The sequence below is a fragment of the Bombina bombina genome, chromosome 1, assembly GCF_027579735.1.
Source record: "Bombina bombina isolate aBomBom1 chromosome 1, aBomBom1.pri, whole genome shotgun sequence".
In the NCBI taxonomy this organism is placed as follows: Eukaryota; Metazoa; Chordata; class Amphibia; order Anura; family Bombinatoridae; genus Bombina; species Bombina bombina.
In genome coordinates, this window is record NC_069499.1 from 1,390,679,452 (window position 1) to 1,390,700,321 (window position 20,870).

Sequence of the window (20,870 nt, forward strand, 5' to 3'; positions counted from 1 at the left end):
AAAGCCCTTTTTTAAAAATACTATTAAAAACAGGGGCTTTTTCATTCATCAAAGTTTACAAAGCAGCCGTTTTGATTAAAAACTTACCTCTCTTCTTTGCACAGCCAGAGCAGCTTCCCCCACCGGGAGATCCTCTCTTCACATGTCATCAATAACTAATCCAGCTTCCTCCAATCACGGCATGGCCTCAGGCAATGACTACCCGGGGGGAAAACCGTGATTGGAGGAAGATGGATTAGTCATTGATGACGTGTGAAGAGAGGATCTCTGGGGGGGGGGGGCTGGTGCTCTGGCTGTGCAAAGAAGAGAGGTAAGTTTTTTAATCAAAATGGCTGCTTTGTAAACTTTGATGAATGAAAGTGCCCCTGTTTTTAATAGTATTTTTAAAAAACGGGCTTTCATTCATCAAAGTTTGCCTTCACTTTAACAGTACACTGATGAAGGCAGATGCTGGAAGCCCAGTAACAGCAAGTGACAACCAAGACTGCTTGGCCTTCCAGCATCTATGTTATGTTCAAAGTTTGTAGCATCAATTATCATTTAATTAATTTATGTTAAATTATACAATTAATGTGTGATTTGGATAGTTTAAGGAAGATAAGCAACAGAAAATAATATTGCAAAGTATTACACTGCCCTCACCCAACTACATCATAATGCCACACAGCTGGCAACATTCGATGTGGAGAACACTGGCCCGGGCTCATTTCAAACGTAAAGGAATAATCTAGTCAAAATTAAACTTGCATCATTCAGATAGAGCAGGAAATTTTAAGCAACTTTCTAATGTAATCCTATTATACATTTTGCTTTGTTTTCTTGGTATCTTTATTTGAAAAAAGCAAGAGTGTAAACATAGGAGCTGGACCATTTTTGGTTCAGAACCTGAGTAGCACTTTCTGATTGGTGTCTAAATGTAGCCACCAATCAAATCAGTAAGCGCTACCCAGGTGCTAAACCAAAAATGGGCCGGCTCCTAAGCTTTTATTCAAATAAAGATACCAAGAGAACAAAGAAAAATTGATAAAAGGAGTAAATTAGAAAGTTGCATGATCTATCTGAATCATGAAAGTTTAATTTTGACTAGACTATCCCTTTAATATAAAATAATGGTTATTATTTAAAGGGCCATACTAATAAAAAATGACATGCTCTAATTCCTTAGACTCAGGATGTCATTTTAAAACTGTCAACCCTACACTGTTGTTTAACACCTTTGCAGGGGTTAAAAAACAGCAGTGTAAGGTCAATATTCTTAAAATGACATGCTCTAACGAATTAGAGCATGTAATTGTTAGACTATTATGGCCATTAATATGATTGGTTTATGCTCTTATTTTATTTCCTTGTTATCCTATTTTGCTTTTAAATTGTGAGACAAAACATTCCATCTCTCCATAACAAAACAGAGTTCATAAATTGTTTTCAGTTTATATATACAAAACTTCTATAGTTTCTAAATCAGATAACATAAAAATGCAGAACAGATTATATTATCAAAAGATCAATAAATCAACATTATACAGGTGGCCCTCGTTTTACAACGGTTCAATTTACACTGTTTCAGAATAACAACCTTTTGTTCCAGTCATGTGACTGCTATTGAAAAGCATTGAGAAGCAGTGCATTTATTAAAATAGCCAGTAGGTGGAGCTGTCCGCTTGTGTTGCAGAAAAGCCAAGCAAGCTGAAATTAATCAGTTTAACCAGACCTGAGCTATCGAGCAGATTTCAAAGGAACAAGATCTTCCTGTCTATAAATCAGTCCAGATTGGAATGCATAGAAAGAACTGTTTGCAGAAAAATGCAAGTAAAGTCTGTGTTGTGTGATTATTCTATTAGGTTTATAATGCTGTTTAGCAAATGTTTTTGTTCATTTAACTTAGTTTAATTATATATTCTGTGCTGTGTGATTATTTTATTAGGTTTATAATGCTGTTTAGCATTTAAAGTCTTCATTTCAAAGCTTTAAAAATAAATGTATTAGGTGTTACTTATGCCAATTTTGAGAGGGGCCTGGAACCTATCTCCCTCACTTCCCATTGACTTACATTATAAACTGGGTTTCAATTTACAACGGTTTCGATTTACAACCATTCCTTCTGGAACCTAACCCCGGTGTAAATTGAGGGCTACCTATACTTAGAATATATAATGGCATTCATTTCAAATGTCAGGTTTAAAAGAAAATGTAAGAATGTTACTAATAAATTAACGCACATATATTTTCTTTTTCTGCAGTGCTATAAACATAAGTATACTGTAGGATTCTGGTGCTTACAGATTATCTAGTTTTCAAATATATTCAGAAATATGTTAGAAAAATATGTTTAAAACTATTACCCTTGGTTTACTCTAGGCTAAATAATGTATGTCTTGGCAGCACTTTCTGTGACATCCCCAGATTTACAAATACATACACACTATGCAACATTTTTCATAGGTAGGTCAGATGTGTTATTATTATATTATTATTTCTTAATGTATGTTTAGCTATAGTCTTCTCTGTACAAGTAATATTTCGTAAATGAAAAGTACCTGATTAGCACTGTAATTTGTAGCCATGGTCTTCCCTCTATCTTGTTAGTTTACAGTACCGTCTCCTAGTAACTGTTACATGCAGAGGCGGGGCCACAAGCCACCCAATCAAATATCACATCACTTATAGAAAGATGATTGGCTAGTAATTTATGGAAATATGCTCACGTGATTTATAAACATGGCGTTCTGCATTGCACGTGTGTTACGAATGTATCCGTTTTATTAGTTACCTAATTGTGATGGCGACAATAAATGTAAAAACTTAATCCGACATTTTAGATATGTTATCGTACACTGGACTTGCAGTTTTACGCATTTGAATTAAATATTACTAAAATGCCTTTTGTAATAAAACAGCATTTCTCTAAATATCCCCACTATGTCTTACTGCTACATTGTATACATAGGTGGGTTTGGCTGACCAGTTACCAATCAAATTGAACAGTAAACAGCTTGTAAAATCACACCGTATGGTCCATCCTAATTCTAGATCCTGCCCAATGACTGTTCTGGCCAATCAGAAGAGAATACACCTTGACGCGCCTGCGCCCTGGTAGCCGCCTGACCTCTTTCTGTTCCCCGGTAAAGATGGCGGCTACAGCCACCCCGGCAGTTCTACATGGGGCAGTAGTTAAAGTTCACCCCGTGGTGTTAGCCTCTATTGTTGACAGCTACGAGCGCCGAAATGAGGGAGCTGCGCGTGTTATCGGGACCTTGCTTGGTAAGGGTTTATGTTTGCTTGAAATCGTACCAGCTGGTGGAGAATCTCTTGACAGACTAGGCCGCAGGCAGGCTTATCAACAGAAGCTGATCTGGGGGGGATTTAGAACTCGTAATATAGTGTCAGCTTTTACTCTTTGCTGTTGTTTTTCTGTAGCAAATTGTTTATACGGATTGGATATATCAGCGACTGGATTTAGATGTTTGCAGTAGCAGATACCTCCAATTAATACGCTTACTTTTTGCTGAGGTGTTTTTTTTTACACAAGTTAACATCCATTTTATTGCAGTTAGTTTTCAATAGCCAAACTACACCCACTTATATTATTTTGAGGTGCCAGTCTGCTTTACTCCACAGATAACACAGCTGCTGTTTTAACGTTAGTATACAATGCGGTTCTAAGAATTAGAAACTACTAAATTTTCAGAGCTAAGTTACGTTAAAAGGGGCAAAATAAACAGTTAAAATTATATTGCACAGTTTCATTAAAGGGACACTAAACCCACATTTTTCCTTTAATTCCGATAGAGCATGACGTTTAAGCAATTTTCTAATTTACTCCTATTTTTTTTCTTTGTTCTCGCTATCTTTATTTGAAAAGAGTGAATGTAAATTTTGATGATAAAGTGCCCGTTTTTTAAAAATTCATTTAAAAACAGGGGCACTTTAATTCATCAAAAATTTAAATTTCACTCGTGTTGGGAAATACCTTTTAATCTAGACAGCCGTTGCATCGCTTCCTCTGCCCGTCGCAAAGCCTCTTCCTGGGTTTAAAATGAGGAATTCGGCTTCCTCCAATTACAGCTTCGAATTAGACACTCTTTCCCCTGGGGTGGAAGCCGTTATTGGAAGATGACCGATCCATCATTTCTGACATAGGAAGGGTCTTGTGACGACCGGGGAAGCTGGAGCGGCTGTCAAGATTAAAAGGTATCTCTGTTTTTAATCAAATTTTTAAAAACCGGGCACTTTGTCATCAAAATTTACATTCACTTTAAGTGGGTTTCACTTTAACAAGAAAAAATCTGGTTACGGAAATTGCTTAATGCTGCTTGTGGCTGCCATCTTCAGCATTGGGATCAGCCCAAAGCTCATGAATGTGCATCCCTAGCCATTAGTGTTAAAATTAAAAGACCCAATTATGTGACTAGCGCTGTTGATTGGATTAGCAGCAATTTCCACTTTGGACCAGCAGGGGTTAAACACTCAGCATTGCTAGTGTTATGGAATAGTCTAGTCAAAATTAAACTTTAATGATTCAGATAGAGCAGCAACTTTCTAATTTACTCCTATTTTCAAATTTTCTTCGTTCTCTTGGTATTTTTATTTGAATGTAAGCTTAGGAGCCAGCCAGTTTCAGCACCTGGGTAGCACTTGCTGATTGGTGGCTACATTTAGACACCAATCAGAAAGTGCTACCCAGGTTCTGAACCAAAAATGGTCTGGGTCCTATGCTTACATTCCTGCTTTTTCAAATAGATACCAAGTTAACAAAGAAATTGATAATAGGAGTAAATTAGAAAGTTGCTTAAAATTGCATGCTCGATCTATCTGCATGCATTAATTAATACATTTTTGTTTTGTAATATATTAAGGTCTAATTCTCTCTCTCTCTCTCTCTCTCTCTCTCTCTCTCTCTCTCTCTCTCTCTCTCTCTCTCTCTTTCTCTTTCTCTTTCTCTTTCTCTTTCTCTTTCTCTTTCTCTTTCTCTTTCTCTTTCTCTTTCTCTTTCTCTTTCTCTTTCTCTTTCTCTTTCTCTTTCTCTTTCTCTTTCTCTTTCTCTTTCTCTTTCTCTTTCTCTTTCTCTTTCTCTTTCTCTTTCTCTTTCTCTTTCTCTTTCTCTTTCTCTTTCTCTTTCTCTTTCTCTTTCTCTTTCTCTTTCTCTTTCTCTTTATCTTTCTCTTTATCTCTTTATCTTTCTCTTTATCTCTTTATCTCTTTATCTCTCTCTCTCTCTCTTTATCTCTCTCTCTCTCTCTTTATCTCTCTCTCTCTCTCTTTATCTCTCTCTCTTTCTCTCTTTATCTCTCTCTCTCTCTCTCTTTATCTCTCTCTATCTCTCTCTCTCTCTCTCTCATCTCTCTCTCTCTCTCTCTCTTTATCTCTCTCTCTCTCTCTCTCTTTATCTCTCTCTCTCTCTCTCTCTTTATCTCTCTCTCTCTCTCTCTCTTTATCTCTCTCTCTCTCTCTCTCTTTATCTCTCTCTCTCTCTCTCTCTTTATCTCTCTCTCTCTCTCTCTCTCTTTATCTCTCTCTCTCTCTCTCTCTCTTTATCTCTCTCTCTCTCTCTCTCTCTTTATCTCTCTCTCTCTCTCTCTCTCTTTATCTCTCTCTCTCTCTCTCTCTCTTTATCTCTCTCTCTCTCTCTCTTTATCTCTTTCTCTCTTTCTTTCTCTCTCTCTCTTATATCTCTCTCTCTTATATCTCTATCACACATTATCAAAATCAAGCAGTGATAAATATAACAAAAAGAGACATACTAATAAGACTGTTTTGAATTGTTTCTTTAACAACTAGTATTCTAAGGATTACCATTAGGAATGAATCCTTCTCAAGAATAACAAGGGTCATATTACTATTTAACAGTGTTCTCCGCAGACAATTTTGCTAGCCGGGTGGCATTATGAAGTAGCTGGGTTTGGGCAGTGTAATATTTTCTATTATAATATAATTTTATGATATCCAAAGCACAAATTAATTGCATAATTTAACAAATTTGTTTAATGATTAATGTCTGCTATAAAAATTGAACATTTTTAATACTGGCTAATTTTACTCACCGGATAGTCAGTATAATTAGCCGGGGGGGCTAAAAAGTTCCCGCGGAGAACACTGATCTGAGTGTGCATAAAATCTTATTCACCTTGATTTTTTTTTTCTCTATATAAGAGTAACAATTATAGTTGTCAGCTAGGTAAATATATCAGGAATCGTACATCCTAATATAAAGAGAATTAGAATGAAACCCGTACCATATTTCCTTCTAATATTATAAATGCCACTTTTTGGGTCTTTTGCCTATTTGCAATGCTGTTCTATGTTGGCTTATGGGAGTAAAAATTAAGTGTGAAATATACGCGCCGTGTTTATATGTTGTACCAAAACCGCATTAAAAAAACGTCATCACCATCTTTTGCAGGCAATGCCGCATATGTAATCTTGCCCCAGTAGTCTAACATTACAAGGTAGAGATAAAGTAATGCAAAAGGTGCATTGCTCTCAAGAACATCTGACATTTATAAGTCACAGCTTTGCAGACCAGTAAAGGCTAAGGGGCAAGGTTGCAAAAATCTTTGAAAACCAGTCAATATTAAATGCACTTCTGCTTTGCAGCGCTGCTCCGTATTTGATTGTTCTCTTCAAACAGCACTTTGCTTTGATTGCAGTGTAAGTTTTTTTTTTTGAATACTAAACCCAATTTGTTTTTTTTCTTCTTTCATGATTCAGATAGAGCATTTAATTTTAAGCAGCTTTCTAATTTTTACTCCTATTAATTTGTTTTATTTGTTCTCTTGCTATCGTTCTTTAAATAGCAGGAATGTAAAGCTTAGGAGCCAGTCCATTTTTGGGTTAGAACCTGTGTTAAAGGGACAGTAAACAAAAAACTTTCATGATTTAAATAGGGCATGTAATTTTAAACAACTTTCCAATTTACTTTTATCACCAATTTTGTTTTGTTCTCTTGGTATTCTTAGATGAAAGCTAAACCCAGGAGGTTCATATGCTAATTTTTTTTAGACCTTGAAGACTGCCTCTAATCTGAATGCATTTTGACCACTAGAGGGCATTAGTTCATGTGTTTCATATAGATAACATTGAGCTCTGTTTGGCTAAAATGCAAGTCTGTCAAAAGAACTGAAATAAGGGGGCAGTTTGCAGAGGCTTAGATCAGTGCTCGGCAAACCTTGTTCAAAATTAGGAGCCAGTAAGAATATTTAGGAGCCAGACAGTGGTAGCTATATATATAGATATATGGAGAATAACCCAAAAAGATAGGCGCCAGGGGTAAAATTCTAGGAGCCAGTGGCTCCCTGGGTTTGTCAAGCCCTGGCTTAGATACAAGGTAATCACAGGTAAAAAGTGTATTTCTATAACAGTGTTGGTTATAAAAAAAACTGGGGAATGGGTAATAAAGGGATTATCTTTCTTTTTAAAACAATAAACATTCTTGAGTTGACTGTCCCTTAACACAGTGCAGCCATAGCTGCTTGAAGAGTACATTCAAATATGGAGCAGTGGTGCAAAGTGGCAGATCATTGATTACTGGCTCTCAGGGATTTTACAAACTGGCCTCCTAGCCTTTCCCAGTCTGCAAAGCTGTGACTCCTGTGTGTAACACATTCTTATGAGCTATGCACTTTTTTTTTCATTTTATTTTTTATTACTACATTTTTACCTTATGATTATGTAATGTTAGACCAAGAGCCAAGGAAACAAAAATATTGAAGGGACATTCTAAAAACGTAGCTTTTTTTTTTCTTTTCTACAGCTAATCTTCAGTGCAATTTTCATTTGCTGCACTATATTATAAAGCTTTAAACAATGCTTTATTTTCCAAATAATAATCAAAGTGCAATTAAAGGGATATGAAACAAATGTTTTCTTTCATGATTCAGAGAGCATGTAACTTTCTAATTTACTGGGTAAATGTAGCCACCAATAAGCAAGCGCTGCCCAGGGTGCTGAGCAGGCTCCTGAGCTTACATCCCTGCTTTTTCAAATAGATACAAAGAAAAACAAGAAAAAAAATTGAGTTAATTAGAAAGTTGCTTAAAATCGCATGCTCTGTCTGAATCACGAAATAGAATCTCATCGCAGAAAGTGAAAAAAGTTCTGCCTCTGGGGTGGCATGGCAAAAAGATTTATTACATTGCATTTAGATGACCCTCTATGTTCAAAATAAGTCCTCTCTTGGACCTTAATTGAACGTATCAGCAAGCAATTATACAATGAGTGGAATTTTATATTAAAGGGGCATGAAACCCAAAGTTTTCACATTCAAATTTACTTCTATTTTGCTTCATTCTTTAGATATCCTTTTGTTTAATAAATAGCAATGGACACGAGTGAGACAATCACACAAGGCATCTATTTGCAGCCAACAATCGGCAGCTAATGAGCCCATTTAGATCATGAAAGGGAAAAAATTGGGTTTCATGTCTCTTTAAAATAGGCCACTCTTGGGTCGCAAATCTTGAGCTTCAAGACAGGTATAATACTAAAGACAACCTGGATATAGGCATTTAGCGTGGAGAAATATAGTAGATCTAGAGTATATATGGGCAGTGAACTTTAATATAGACTCAGACAGATAAAACCAGAGTATCTTATTAAAGAGGAAGTAATTCGCCAGTCAACTTTAAGTATATCTGCTGCATTATTGTAGGGCGAGCATAGACTCTTTGTATATAAGCTAATGGATAGTATGGACTATTATTCAACTGTAACGTCTCAAGGCAGCATTAGTCATAGACTGCAAAATATTAGCGTAGACTATGCTTGGATACTGTAATAAGCTAGACAAACAGCAGAAATATATCCTCATCTGGAGGCTTATATGTATAGGCACTATTACTAGTACGAGGTATAACACAGCAAAAATAATTAGTGCTGAATACAATCTTATCTAAGCCAAGAATAAAGCATAAGGGCAATGCTAACTTAAACACCTATCATTTATAAGTGGAAGTGTGGGATCCTCATTAAAGGGACAGTTCACCCAAAATTCTTCCCCCATTTAAATTGTTCCCAATGATCCATTTTACCTGCTGGAGAGTATTAAATTGTTTACAAGCAGCTCCTTTACCCCTATTTTGGCCTTTGAAATGGCTAATTTAGCTAGTGGTTTCCCAACCTATACGGAAAGTTTTGATAATGGAGTCTTAACCTTTGAATAGCCTAAGTAAACACAGTCAGCAGAAGAAATTAAACTCACAGTGGGGTGCAGGATAGTTAAAGGACCAGTCAACACAATAGATTTGCATAATCAACAAATGCAAGATAACAAAACAATGCAATAGCACTTAGTCTGAACTTCAAAGGAGTAGTAGATTTTTTTTTCTGACAATTTTAAAAGTTGTGTCTTTTTCCACTCCCCCTGTACCATGTGACAGCCATCAGCCAATCACAAATGCATACACGTACCATGTGACAGCCATCAGCCATTCACAAATGCATACACACTTATTCTTGCACATGCTCAGTAGGAGCTGGTGACTCAAAAAGTTTAAATATATAAAGACTGTGCACATTTAGTTAATGGAAGTAAATTGGAAAGTTGTTTAAAACGGCATGCTCTATCTGAATAATTAAAGTTTAATTTTGATTGAGTGTCCCTTTAAGTAATATATTTTCTATTGTTCTATCTATGTATTAAGCTTTAGTTTTCCAGTAAAATATAAGATAAGGAAGTAAGTGTGTGTACACAGTGATAACATAATGATATATTACCTGAAGCTCAACTCATTGTAATAGTCTGGTTTAAAGGCACAAAACCAGCTACTTCATATACACAAACCTAAAAATGCAATTTCTCACATTTTATGCTCTGCAGCTGGTATAACAAGTCATTGAAAATACATTCATATAAAAACAATTTTACAGTGTACTGTCCCTTTAAGGTTAACCAAATACTGAGCAACACCAAGGTTGCATGGGGTACGTCAGATAGTCTGGCCCGTAAGCAAATACCTCCAATTGTCCCAGAAGGGTGTTCTAATGCTACATTTAGAGCAAACAATGTCTCCATAGCCAGCAACCAATCTCTAGTTACAAGAGGAGTGCTTTGACCTCCATTCAGTTGCATTCCCCTCAAGCACAGGCCTGTCATGCTCTGCAGACTGAGGCTCCTCTTAGTTGATAAAAGCTCCCAATAAGCTGACAGTTTTCTCTACTGTGTTCCTTCCTCTTTAAATGTTATAGTAGGGAAGTCTGGGTTGAAGTTCAGGTGGCATAATGCTTCAGGATCTTTCTAGCTCACAAATACTCGTCTGGTAAAGTGACTCAGGATGAAGGTATGTTGTGTATATACTTTGGGTTGAGATAAGAATCGTGAGTGATTCAGTAGTATTGCTGCCTACGGAAGGTCTCCCCTTGTGTGCACTACCACATCACAGAAGCTTGCTGCTTCAGGCGCGCAGCGTGTAGATGCAGCTGTGCGCGCTCAGTGTGTCCTGCCTTTACATCTCTGAGCACTCTGCTGCATCAGGTCGCGTAGCTGAGCACTCAGAGATGAAATAATTGAACTTCAGAAGCGACGCGGTGCGAAGGTGCTGCATCGCCTCGCGCCGCATCGCTTGCTGTGTGTCACAGCCTTTAGACCACGTAAACAGCATAAAAGTAGGGTGTTTCTCTAGACTCAAGAAATGCTGAGCATTTATGCATTGCATATTCTCCCAGGCTTCTAATGTCTGGTGTATGTTATTCATCTCCCGGTACATCACTCAGTGGAAGTTCACCTTTGGCAAAGTAACGCTACAATATAGCTAAGTGGAGCTCATGTCTAGCTCTGACAGTACTACCGTGTTTTGGGGGGGTATTGAGAAATTTGTAGTGAAGCCTCTGCTGATATTCTTAATGGTCCAGACTAGGGCTTCAGGCAAGAAGATCATTACACTATTAATGCTTATCTTCTGCAATATCTAGCATTGATGGTGAAGGATATCACAGATTTCTACTAATAATTGGCAGATTATCAGAACTTTGCAAGGAGTTTTCTAGTCTTGCATTAGAAACATAGAATTTGACGGTAAATAAGAACCAAAAAGGCCATCAAGTCTACCCATATTACATGTTACTTTTTCCTTAGGATAGCCTCATGCATGTCCCAGACATTTTTGAATTCCTTTAGTCTGTGTTTACCACCTTAAATGGAAATTTATTACATGAATCCACCGCCCTTTCTGTAAAAAAAAAAAAATGCTTCCTCAAATTTCTCCGGAATATGCTACCCTCTAACTCTAGATTGTGACCCCTTGTTTTGGCTTTTTTTTTTTTTTTTTTTTTTTTTTTTTTTTTTTTTTTTTTTTTTGAAAATTGCTTTCAGCTTCTATTTTATTATGTTTAAATATTTTTTTTATTAGGTTTTTACAGCATTCATAGAACAAAACAATAATAAACTGTTATCAAAAGTAGATTGGGGTAGCAGTTATAATAATCACCTAGTTACATCTCTTAACATAACAGAGAAAGTAAAAGGGAAGAGTGTTGCCCTGAGGTGTCAAGCATCAGCTTGGGGATCACACGGGCAAGGCGAAATATAGCTATATAAAAGAGTAATGTGAGGAAATAGTCTGATAAAAAGGAAAGAAATACGAGCATCACTCCCACAACTCTGTACTATATATAAACATTGTACATCTAACAAGGCCTGATCTTCTGATACACAGGTATGGGTTGTATAATTCCTATTGCTAATAAGAAAGAGAGTTGTCATAATGTATACAAAGAAAATCAATTAACCACCAGCAGATTTCCTAACTCGAATCCGCCTATTTAAGGGTTGGATGCCTGAGACTGGCCCCACAGCCGTACGGGGGAATAGTTAAAGCCATTTCTATAAATCCAGTAGAACCACACTTCATCATTCTTATCCTTGGTACCCATTGACCATGCTGCTTGGTCATACATATTATATATGTGTTGAATCTTAGTTAATTTCTTGCCATGTCGGCACGCCTACTTTCCAATACTTCGCTATGCATGGTCTCACTACTGTGCATAGTATTCTGATTAGGGTGTTCACTGGCTTACTGTACTTTGTGTTTTTGTCATGGAGTAGTGCTTGTGTCATGGTAATTTGTACTCGTTCTTCCAATAAGTGGCTAATTAGAGAGGAGAGTGATGTCCATATATCCTGGACCTTTGTACAGTCCCAAATCATGTGTCGGTATGTACCCTGTTCTTTGCATCCCCTGTAACATAACCCCTTAGTTAGGTTGTGCCATATGTGAAGTTCTGAGTGGTGTCAGGTACCATCTAAATATTGTCTTCAGAGTGTTTTCCCAGAGGTCTGCGCTCAGTAAGCCCCTAGTAGCTTTTGCGAAAGTCTCGTGCCATACATCAGGTTCCAATGTTTTTCGTAAGTCTAGTTCCCACTTGAGTATGAGTGTTGTTTTGGTCTTGGTCCTAGGCATTTGTATTTCTAGGTATAGTTTGGATATGGAGTGTTTTGGTCTATAGCTTCTATTTCTCCAACATTGGTGTGTCCGGTCCACGGTGTCATCCATTACTTGTGGGATATTCTCCTCCCCCACAGGGAAAGGCAAGGAGAGCACACAGCAAGAGCTGTCCATATAGTCCCTCCCAGGCTCCGCCCCCCCAGTCATTCTCCTTGCCGCTCTGAACAAGTAGCATCTCCTCGGGGATGGTGAGGAGTTTGTGGTGTTTAGTTGTAGTTTTTTATTCTTCTATCAAGAGTTTGTTATTTTAAAATAGTGCTGGTATGTACTATTTACTCTGAAACAGAAAGAGATGAAGAGTTCTGTTTAAAAGAGGTGTATGATTTTAGCAGACAGTAACTAAAATCAGTTGCTGTTCCCACACAGGACTGTTGAGATGAGATAACTTCAGTTGGGGGGAACAGTTTGCAGACTTTTCTGCTCAAGGTATGACTAGTCATTTTTCTAACAAGACTGTGTAATGCTGGAAGGCTGTCATTTTCCCCTCATGGGGATTGGTAAGCCATTTTCTTAGTCTCAAACAGAATAAAGGGCTTATTATGGGCTATAAACTGGTAGACACTTTTAGGGGCTAAATCGATTGCTTTATTTAAGTATTATATGCAGTTTGAAGTTGAATTTCACACTTTTATAACATTGGGGAACGTTTTTTAGCACCAGGCACTTGTTAAGACACCTTCCCAGTCAGGAAGGGCCTTTCTCTGTAGTAGGCAGAGCCTCATTTTCGCGCCATTACTGTGCAGTTAATTTTGAGTTCAGTACATGCAGCTGCATGTGTGAGGGTCTGGAATCCACTAAAAACGTTCCTAGATGGCTTCATTTGGTATCATATACCCCCCTGGGATTGGTGAAGTTGCAGCAAAGGCTGTGGCTGGGACTGTAAGGGGGTTAAAATGAAAAACGGCTCCGGTTTCCACATTTTAAGGGTTAACAGCTTGAAAATTGGGGTGCAATACTTTGAATGTATTAAGACACTGTGGTGAAAATTTGGTAAAGATTGGATAATTCCTTCATAGTTTTTCACATATTCAGTAATAAAGTGTGCCCTGTTTAACATTTAAAGAGACAGTAACGGTTTTGTTTTAAAACGGTTTTTGTGCTTTATTAACCAGTTTAAGCCTGTTTAACATGTCTGTACCTTCAGATAGATCATGTTCTGTATGTATGGTAGCCAATGTGGTTCCCCCTTCAAATATAGTGTGATAATTGTGCCATTGCGTCCAAACAAAGTAATGACAGAACTGTCACAAATTGTAAAGTTGCCCAGGATGATTCCTCAGATGAAGGAAGTAGACATAGTTCTACATCATCTCCTTCTGTGTCTATACCAGTTATGCCCGCGCAGGCGACCCCTAGTACTTCTAGCGCGCCAATGCTTGTTACTATGCAGTAATTGACGGCAGTAATGGATAACTCCATAGCTAATATTTTATCCAAAATGCCAGCATTTCAGAGAGAGCGCGATTGCTCTGTTTTAAACACTGTAGAGCAGGAGGGCGCTGATGATAATTTTTCTGTCATACCCTCACACCAATCTGAAGTGGCAGTGAGGGAGGGTTTGTCAGATGGGGAAATTTCTGATACAGGAAGAATTTCTCAGCAGGCAGAACCTGATGTTGTGACATTTAAATTTAAATTAGAGCATCTCCGCGCATTACTTAAGGAGGTGCTATCTACTCTGGATGATTGTGACAATCTGGTCAACCCAGAAAAATTGTGCAAGATGGACAGTTCCTTGAGGTCCCGGTGCACCCTGATGCTTTTCCGATACCTAAACGGGTGGCGGACATAGTGAATAAGGAGTGGGAGAAGCCAGGCATACCTTTTGTCCCTCCTCCTATATTTAAGAAATTGTTCCCTATGGTCGACCCCAGGAAGGACACATGGCAAACAGTCCCTAAGGTCGAGGGGGAGTTTTCTACTCTAGCCAAGCGCACGACCATTCCTATTGAGGACAATTGTGCTTTCAAAGATCCTATGGATAAAAAATTGGAGGGTTTGCTTAAAAAGATTTTTGTACAGCAAGGTTACCTCCTTCAACCTATTTCGTGCATTATTCCTGTCACTACAGAGGCGCTCAGTAGGGAGACTCTGTATGAGGAAGTCATGGACAGAATTTACGCACTTAAGTTGGCTAATTCCTTTATTTTGAAATAATTTTATTAGATTTTGTGATAATAACAATAACATACTCAAGCATGTACAATCAACAGTTCAGTGTAATCAATATATTTCCTTACTAATCCGATCTCTATAGACCTTAACTTTTCTGCAGTAAGACAAGAAAGAGAGAGGAAAAAACAAAAAAAATTTAAAAAATAAATAAATATGCTGTGTACAGTATTAGGCGGTAGGTGGTAGGCCCCGGCTCCTCATTGTGTGCTCGGCTCCATATCGTAAGAACTCTTAGGGGTTGTCATTTCTCCCTACTCTAGCTTCGTGGTGCATGATGTATGGTTCCCATATTGCAACAAAATTTTCTTTAGTGTTTAATGTTTCTGCTGTCAAGCTTGCCATTTCATAATGGTGTGCTATCTTTTTTTCAATGAATCTAAAGCTAGGGGGTGTAGATTTCCAGAACTGCGCAATACTAATTCGTACCACTGTACATATTGTCATAACTAGTTTATGATGTCGTTTCGGTATTTGTGGTGATGGGAAGTGTAGTAACGCATGTTCAGGTTGTAACCTAATTTCTTTCTGGAATATGGTACTAAGAAGAGTTGATGTTCCCTCCCAAGTCTCTCTAATTTTCTCACAGTGCCACCACGAGTGTAGATATGTCCCTCTATCCTTGCATCCCCTAAAGCAAAGCCTCGGGGGAGAGTCTCCAGAGCTTCCAAACCTAGTCGGGTGCAGATACCATCTGAAAGCCACTTTGAGGAAATTTTCCTTAAGTAAAGCATTGGGTGAGAACGACAGTCCCCTGGTCAAGTTTGAGTTCCATGTCTTTAAGGGCCACGTTTTGTCAAGTTCCTGTTCCCATTTCATAATGGTCGGTGATTTTGCCTCTCTAAAATTGTTATTAAACGTGGGGTATAACAAAGAGATTGTACCATGTGTGAGTTCTTTAGTTAAACACAGGGATTCAAATATAGTGGGTGTCGGTGTCTTAAAAGTGCCCGTCGCCTCTTGGATTCTAGATTTTAATTGTAAGTAATGATACCATATGTTTCTATCATCAGGGTCTATAGCTTTGTACTGCTCATAGGAGATGAAGTTGTCGCCCACCATTACATCTGCTATTCTATAAAGCCCCTTATTAGCCCATTTCTGTTGTGTAAGTGAGTCTATTGAGGTTTGTGGTAGTATCAGAGGTGTCAATTTTGATTTCTCTTGCACCAATGGAAACTTGGTGGTCAGCTTATTCCAAATAAAGATAGTGTGAGAGATCGCTACATGTCTGTGCATCAAAGGCTGTTTGTGCTTTTTTGAGGCCCATAATAAATTGTAAATTTGTCCTGTATCAGCAACTGTCGATTCAATTTGTGTCCATAGAGGTTGGTTTGCCTCATTGAACCAATGCAGTGTTTGGGCCATACGCGCTGAATAATAATATGATGGCAGGTGTGGAAGACCCACCCCTCCATCTCTTCTGTGAGTGCTCATGATTGTTTTATTAATCCTAGCTCTTTTCCCTTGCCAGACAAAGCGCAGCAGGTCTTTTTGAAGAGCGTTAAGCTCAGCTATTGGAATAGAGATCGGTAGGGATCTAAATAAATATAGTACTTTTGGTAGGAGAGTCATTTTAACGGAGACAATCCTTCCATAGAAAGATATCTTCAGTTGTAACCATTTGTTAATTAAATTTCTAATCTGTTTGAACATTGGGAGATAATTTGCCTGGTATAAAGAGTATATGTTAGCAGGGAGGTATATTCCTAGGTACTTAAGTTTTTTATGTGCCCATTTGAAGGTGAAGTTGAGCTCTAGTAATTTTTTCGTGTGTTGGGGTAAATTGAGGCCGAGCGCCTCGCACTTGTCCTCGTTTATTTTATAGCCGGATAGCCTTCCATACTTATTAAGTGTTGCATAAAGTGGTGGGAGGGAGAGTAGTGGTTTAGTTATTGATAATATTATATCGTCCGCGAAAAGCGAAACTTTGTATTCTTTAGCTCCCACTCTCAGACCAGCTATATCTGGGTCACTTCTAATATGGACAGCTAGTGGTTCAATACTCAGAGCGAACAACAACGGAGACAGAGGACAACCCTGTCTCGTTCCATTCCTAATCTGTATTGATTTAGACTGATATCCTGAAAGTCTAACGAAGGCCGAGGGGTGCGAGTACAGGGTGGTAAGAGCTTTGTGGAAAGCTCCGTCAATACCCGTTCTCTCTAGTACCGCGAACATGTAATCCCAATTTATTCTGTCAAACGCCTTCTCTGCATCCAAGGAGAGGAACAGAGAAGGCGCTTTTTCTACAGTAGCCACATTAATCAAATCAATAATCTTTCGAGTATTGTCTGGGGCCTCTCTATTTCTTATGAATCCTACTTGATCTGGGTGAATTATTTTTGTGAGAATGGGGTTCAGTCTATTTGCTAAAATTTTTGTAAATAGTTTTATATCCTGATTTATCAAGGAAATGGGTCTATAATTTTGGCAGTGCAGTTTATTTTTTCCCGGCTTAGGTATTACTGCTATCCTGGCCATAAGCATTTCTTTGGGGATTTCTTTACCTTGCATTATAGTGTTAAATACCAGAGAGAGTTGGGGTATGAGAATATCTTGCAAAGATTTATAAAAAGTACCTGAGTACCCATCTGGTCCCGGAGCTTTAGAGCTTTTCATAGATTTTATAGCTAATTTAATCTCATTTTGAGATATAGGAGCATTCAGCTTGTTACGGTCTTCGTCTGAGATTTTAGGGAGTGTGTTGGAACCTAAAAATGTGTCTAAGTCTTCAAGGCTGTTTTTATCTTTCTTATTGGTTGGGAGGTTGTAGAGGTCATTGTAGTAATCTGCAAATCTATTTGCTATACTGAGGGGATCATTGGTATTCCTATTGTCAGGTAGCTGGAGTTGTGGTACGGTAGTATTTCTAGTGATCTCCTTAAGTCTATTCGCCAACATTTTATCGGGCTTATTCCCATATATGTAGTAATGGGTGTCGACCATTTTAATAGACCTAGATACCTCTCTATTAAGCAATTTATCTATCTCTTCATTGATATCTCTAAGTTTTTTTCCTGTTTTTCTTACTTGTGTTGTGGGTGACATGGGAGCGTAGTTCATTTGCCTCAGATTGTAATTGTGACAATTTAGCCTTGTCTTGTTTATTGCGCTTACTGGTCTCTGCTATCAGAATGCCTCTCACAAAAGCCTTTAAAGCCCCCCAAACATGCATAACATTTGATGTGCTACCTTCATTAAGCCTTATAAATTCCGCTATTTGTTGTTGGAGTCTTTGTACTACTGTGTTATCTTGCAAGAGATTGGCATTAAGAGACCAAGATTTAGTTCTGTTTGGATTTAGAATTCTAGATAGGGTTGCTTCTACAATGGAGTGGTCTGACCAAGGACAATTTAAAATCTTTGCTGTAGTCAATAGGGGTAACAGTATTTGACTCATAAAAATGTAGTCTATTCTAGATTGTGTCTGGTGCATTGGGGAGAAATAAGTATAATCCCTATCATTTCCGTTTTTGGATCTCCAACTATCAATCAGGTTATGATCTAAGGAAAAATCCTTTAAAATGTTCTGGGAGGAGCTATGGGATCTAGAGTTTACTGTCCTCACTATCGTTCTGTCAAGTGTCTGGTCCAATGAAAGGTTAAAGTCACCTCCTATGATGGTTTTGTATCGTTTCCATTGGGTCAGTAATTTGCTCAGTTTGGTTAGAAAAAAGGCTTGTCGTTCGTTGGGGGCATAAACATTAACTAGTAAAATCGGTGTGTTTTGGATTAAACCCCTTACTATTATAAATCTCCCTTCTTTATCCCTAATTATTTCTTCCTCTTTAAAATTAAGGGTGGAGTGGAGGAGTACTGTGACTCCACATTTCTTTTTCCCGCTAACTGCATGGTATTGGGTAGGATACAATCTGTCCCAGTATTTCGGTGTGTAATTTGTTGTGAAGTGTGTTTCCTGCAACATAACTATATGGGCTTGCAGTGATTTATAGGTGGTGATTGCTTTTTTCCTTTTGGTGTCTGAGTTTAAGCCTCTGGCATTGTGTGAGACTATTTTAATGGACATATTAGAAGGTTGGTGAGAGAATTATCGTGTAGGCGATGGAGTATGGATAAAAAGGCCTAAGGCCCAAGGCAGCTTTGTTGTGAACCTGCATGACAACTCAGAACATGGTTTACGTGTAGTATGAGCCTGTGGAGGAGAGCCGGGACCTACCTTATACTGAAGAGCATTAAATATAGGGACGCAGCATACAAAGCGCCTGACTCCCTGCAGTCCAGAGCCAAAGAATACAGCATCTATAGGATGTAGAACAACATATATTACACTTTGAGTTTTTTCTATAAATTGAGAACATACCTGAGTAAAAAAAGTGAGAATAATAATGGACAAAATAACTTTCTTATTTATAGTAGTGTCTTCCCACATAGAGAAGCGTAAAAACATAAGAACATGAGGGGCGGCAGGCCCCTACAACACTCATAATAATGCTTTTTCGTGTCACGCTACCTCTGAGTAGCCGTCTGGCTACAAACCTGGAGGGGGAGAGGGGTAGGGGAGACGAAGGGGGTAATAGAGAAATTGATGCTGGAAGAAAGGGGGGATGGGAAGGTATGAGAAAAAAAAACAAAAACCAAGAACATCCGCCCCTAAGTAAGGTAGAAAATGCTGTTAAACTTGCAAACATATATGGATAGGTTTACAACTCTTAATATCTTATAACTTTTAACCAGAGAACAGTAGTATAAGTAGGCTGTTTATGCTCATTGTTAAGTATAACAGTCTCTAAGTAAGGTGGGGGCTTCAGCCCAACTTACAGGTATAACTCAATAGACAAAAAGCGCAGAAGCACCCATATCCCACAGCCTTAGTCCAGGGTCATACGTGTATAGTCTCTTGTCATGGAGACCGGATCCTCATCGGTCACCTAAAGGCAAAATCAAGTTAACTTGAAAATAATACCCAACAGGTCGCTCTCTCTCTCCCCTCCCCTCCTCCCTCCCCTCTTCTTTTCCTGCGTTCTCCATTTCTATTTTCAAGTGGGAGGGGCCTCCTCTTCCCTTGGAGATCCCCCCTCCGTAGAGCTGCTTGGGTTGTTCCTCAGCTTTTTTTGCTTTTTAGAGTTTCCCACTGGTAACCACTCTCTTTGAATGGAACGTCTCTGTGAACTTGGAATGGGTGATGTGGTGGGGAGTTCAAGTTGAATTTGTAGACGCTGTAGGATGGCTGCTCCTTCTGCCAAAGTGGAGCAACTGTAAGACACATTCAGATGTGTGAAAACCAATTTGAAAGGGAAATTCCATCTATATTTTATTTGGGCTTTTGTGAGGGCAATGGTAATGGGCTTAAGCTCTCTTCGCTTCCTAAGCGTGGTAGGTGCAATGTCTGCAAAGATATGTATTGAATGACCTTCAAAGTTAATAGCTTGCTGTTGTCTGGAAGCTTTGATGATGAGTTCTTTAATGTGAAAATAATGTAGTTTGAGGACAATGTCCCTTGTAGTAGACTGTTGGGGTTTAGACAAAGATCTGTGGACTCTGTCCATTAAGAATTGATCAGGTTCTATATCAGGAACAAGCTGTTGAAAGAGTGCTAGCATAGTCTCCTGTAGATTCTTATATGATTCTGGAAGATTTCTAATTCGTAGGTTAGATCTGCGTGATCTATTTTCGAGATCTTCAATCTGTTCCTCTAATTTGTGGATGTAATCTTCCTGATCAGACATAGATTTTTGTATACGTGGGATTTCTTCAGCGATGTCATCTACTCTCTCTTCTAGTTCTGCTGTGCGAGTGCCAATGTCCTTGATATCCTGTCTTAGGTCAGACAGCGCAGACTTCAATTCCTCATGGAATACCGATTTAATTTGAGATAGAAGCTCCTTATTTTGGACATCTGTAATAGGTTGAGTGTTTGTTTCTGAGATGCTAGTATCTATGTTGCTTCCTGAAGCAGAGGGGTCTTTGTCTATTTGCTTTTGCTTAAGCTGAGATTTAGAGAGGCATTCTTTGACTGTTTGTGTTTTGTTCTTCATTTTTGGTTGATGGAGCCAAGAATTTTAAGTGCTGTGAATGTATTGAGGCAGAAATTAGCTTAGGACTTATGGAGAACACAAGGATTAGAATTCAGAGGCTACGTGTCTGTTTATATGTCCATTTCAGTGTTATATTTTTTCTTTCAAATAGCAGTCGGAAAGTATTAATCAGCCTGCCGCTCCTTACAATTCAGTACTTATAGCTCGCCCATTATAAAAATGAAAATTAAAATTGGGGGCTGTTGTGAGCTAGAGAACA

At 38.3% G+C, this 20,870-nt stretch overlaps 1 protein-coding gene across 1 annotated transcript in view; it reads left to right on the forward strand.

Annotated features, from left to right (window-relative positions):
* The first annotated feature begins 3,095 nt into the window (after positions 1-3,095).
* The window catches only part of EIF3F (eukaryotic translation initiation factor 3 subunit F), a 71,023-nt gene continuing 53,248 nt past the window's right edge, over positions 3,096-20,870 (forward strand). Inside the window, exon 1 of the mRNA XM_053704711.1 lies at positions 3,096-3,261. Coding sequence (XP_053560686.1) covers positions 3,129-3,261 — 133 coding nt within the window. The 5' untranslated portion in view covers positions 3,096-3,128. The remainder of the gene's footprint in view (positions 3,262-20,870) is intronic.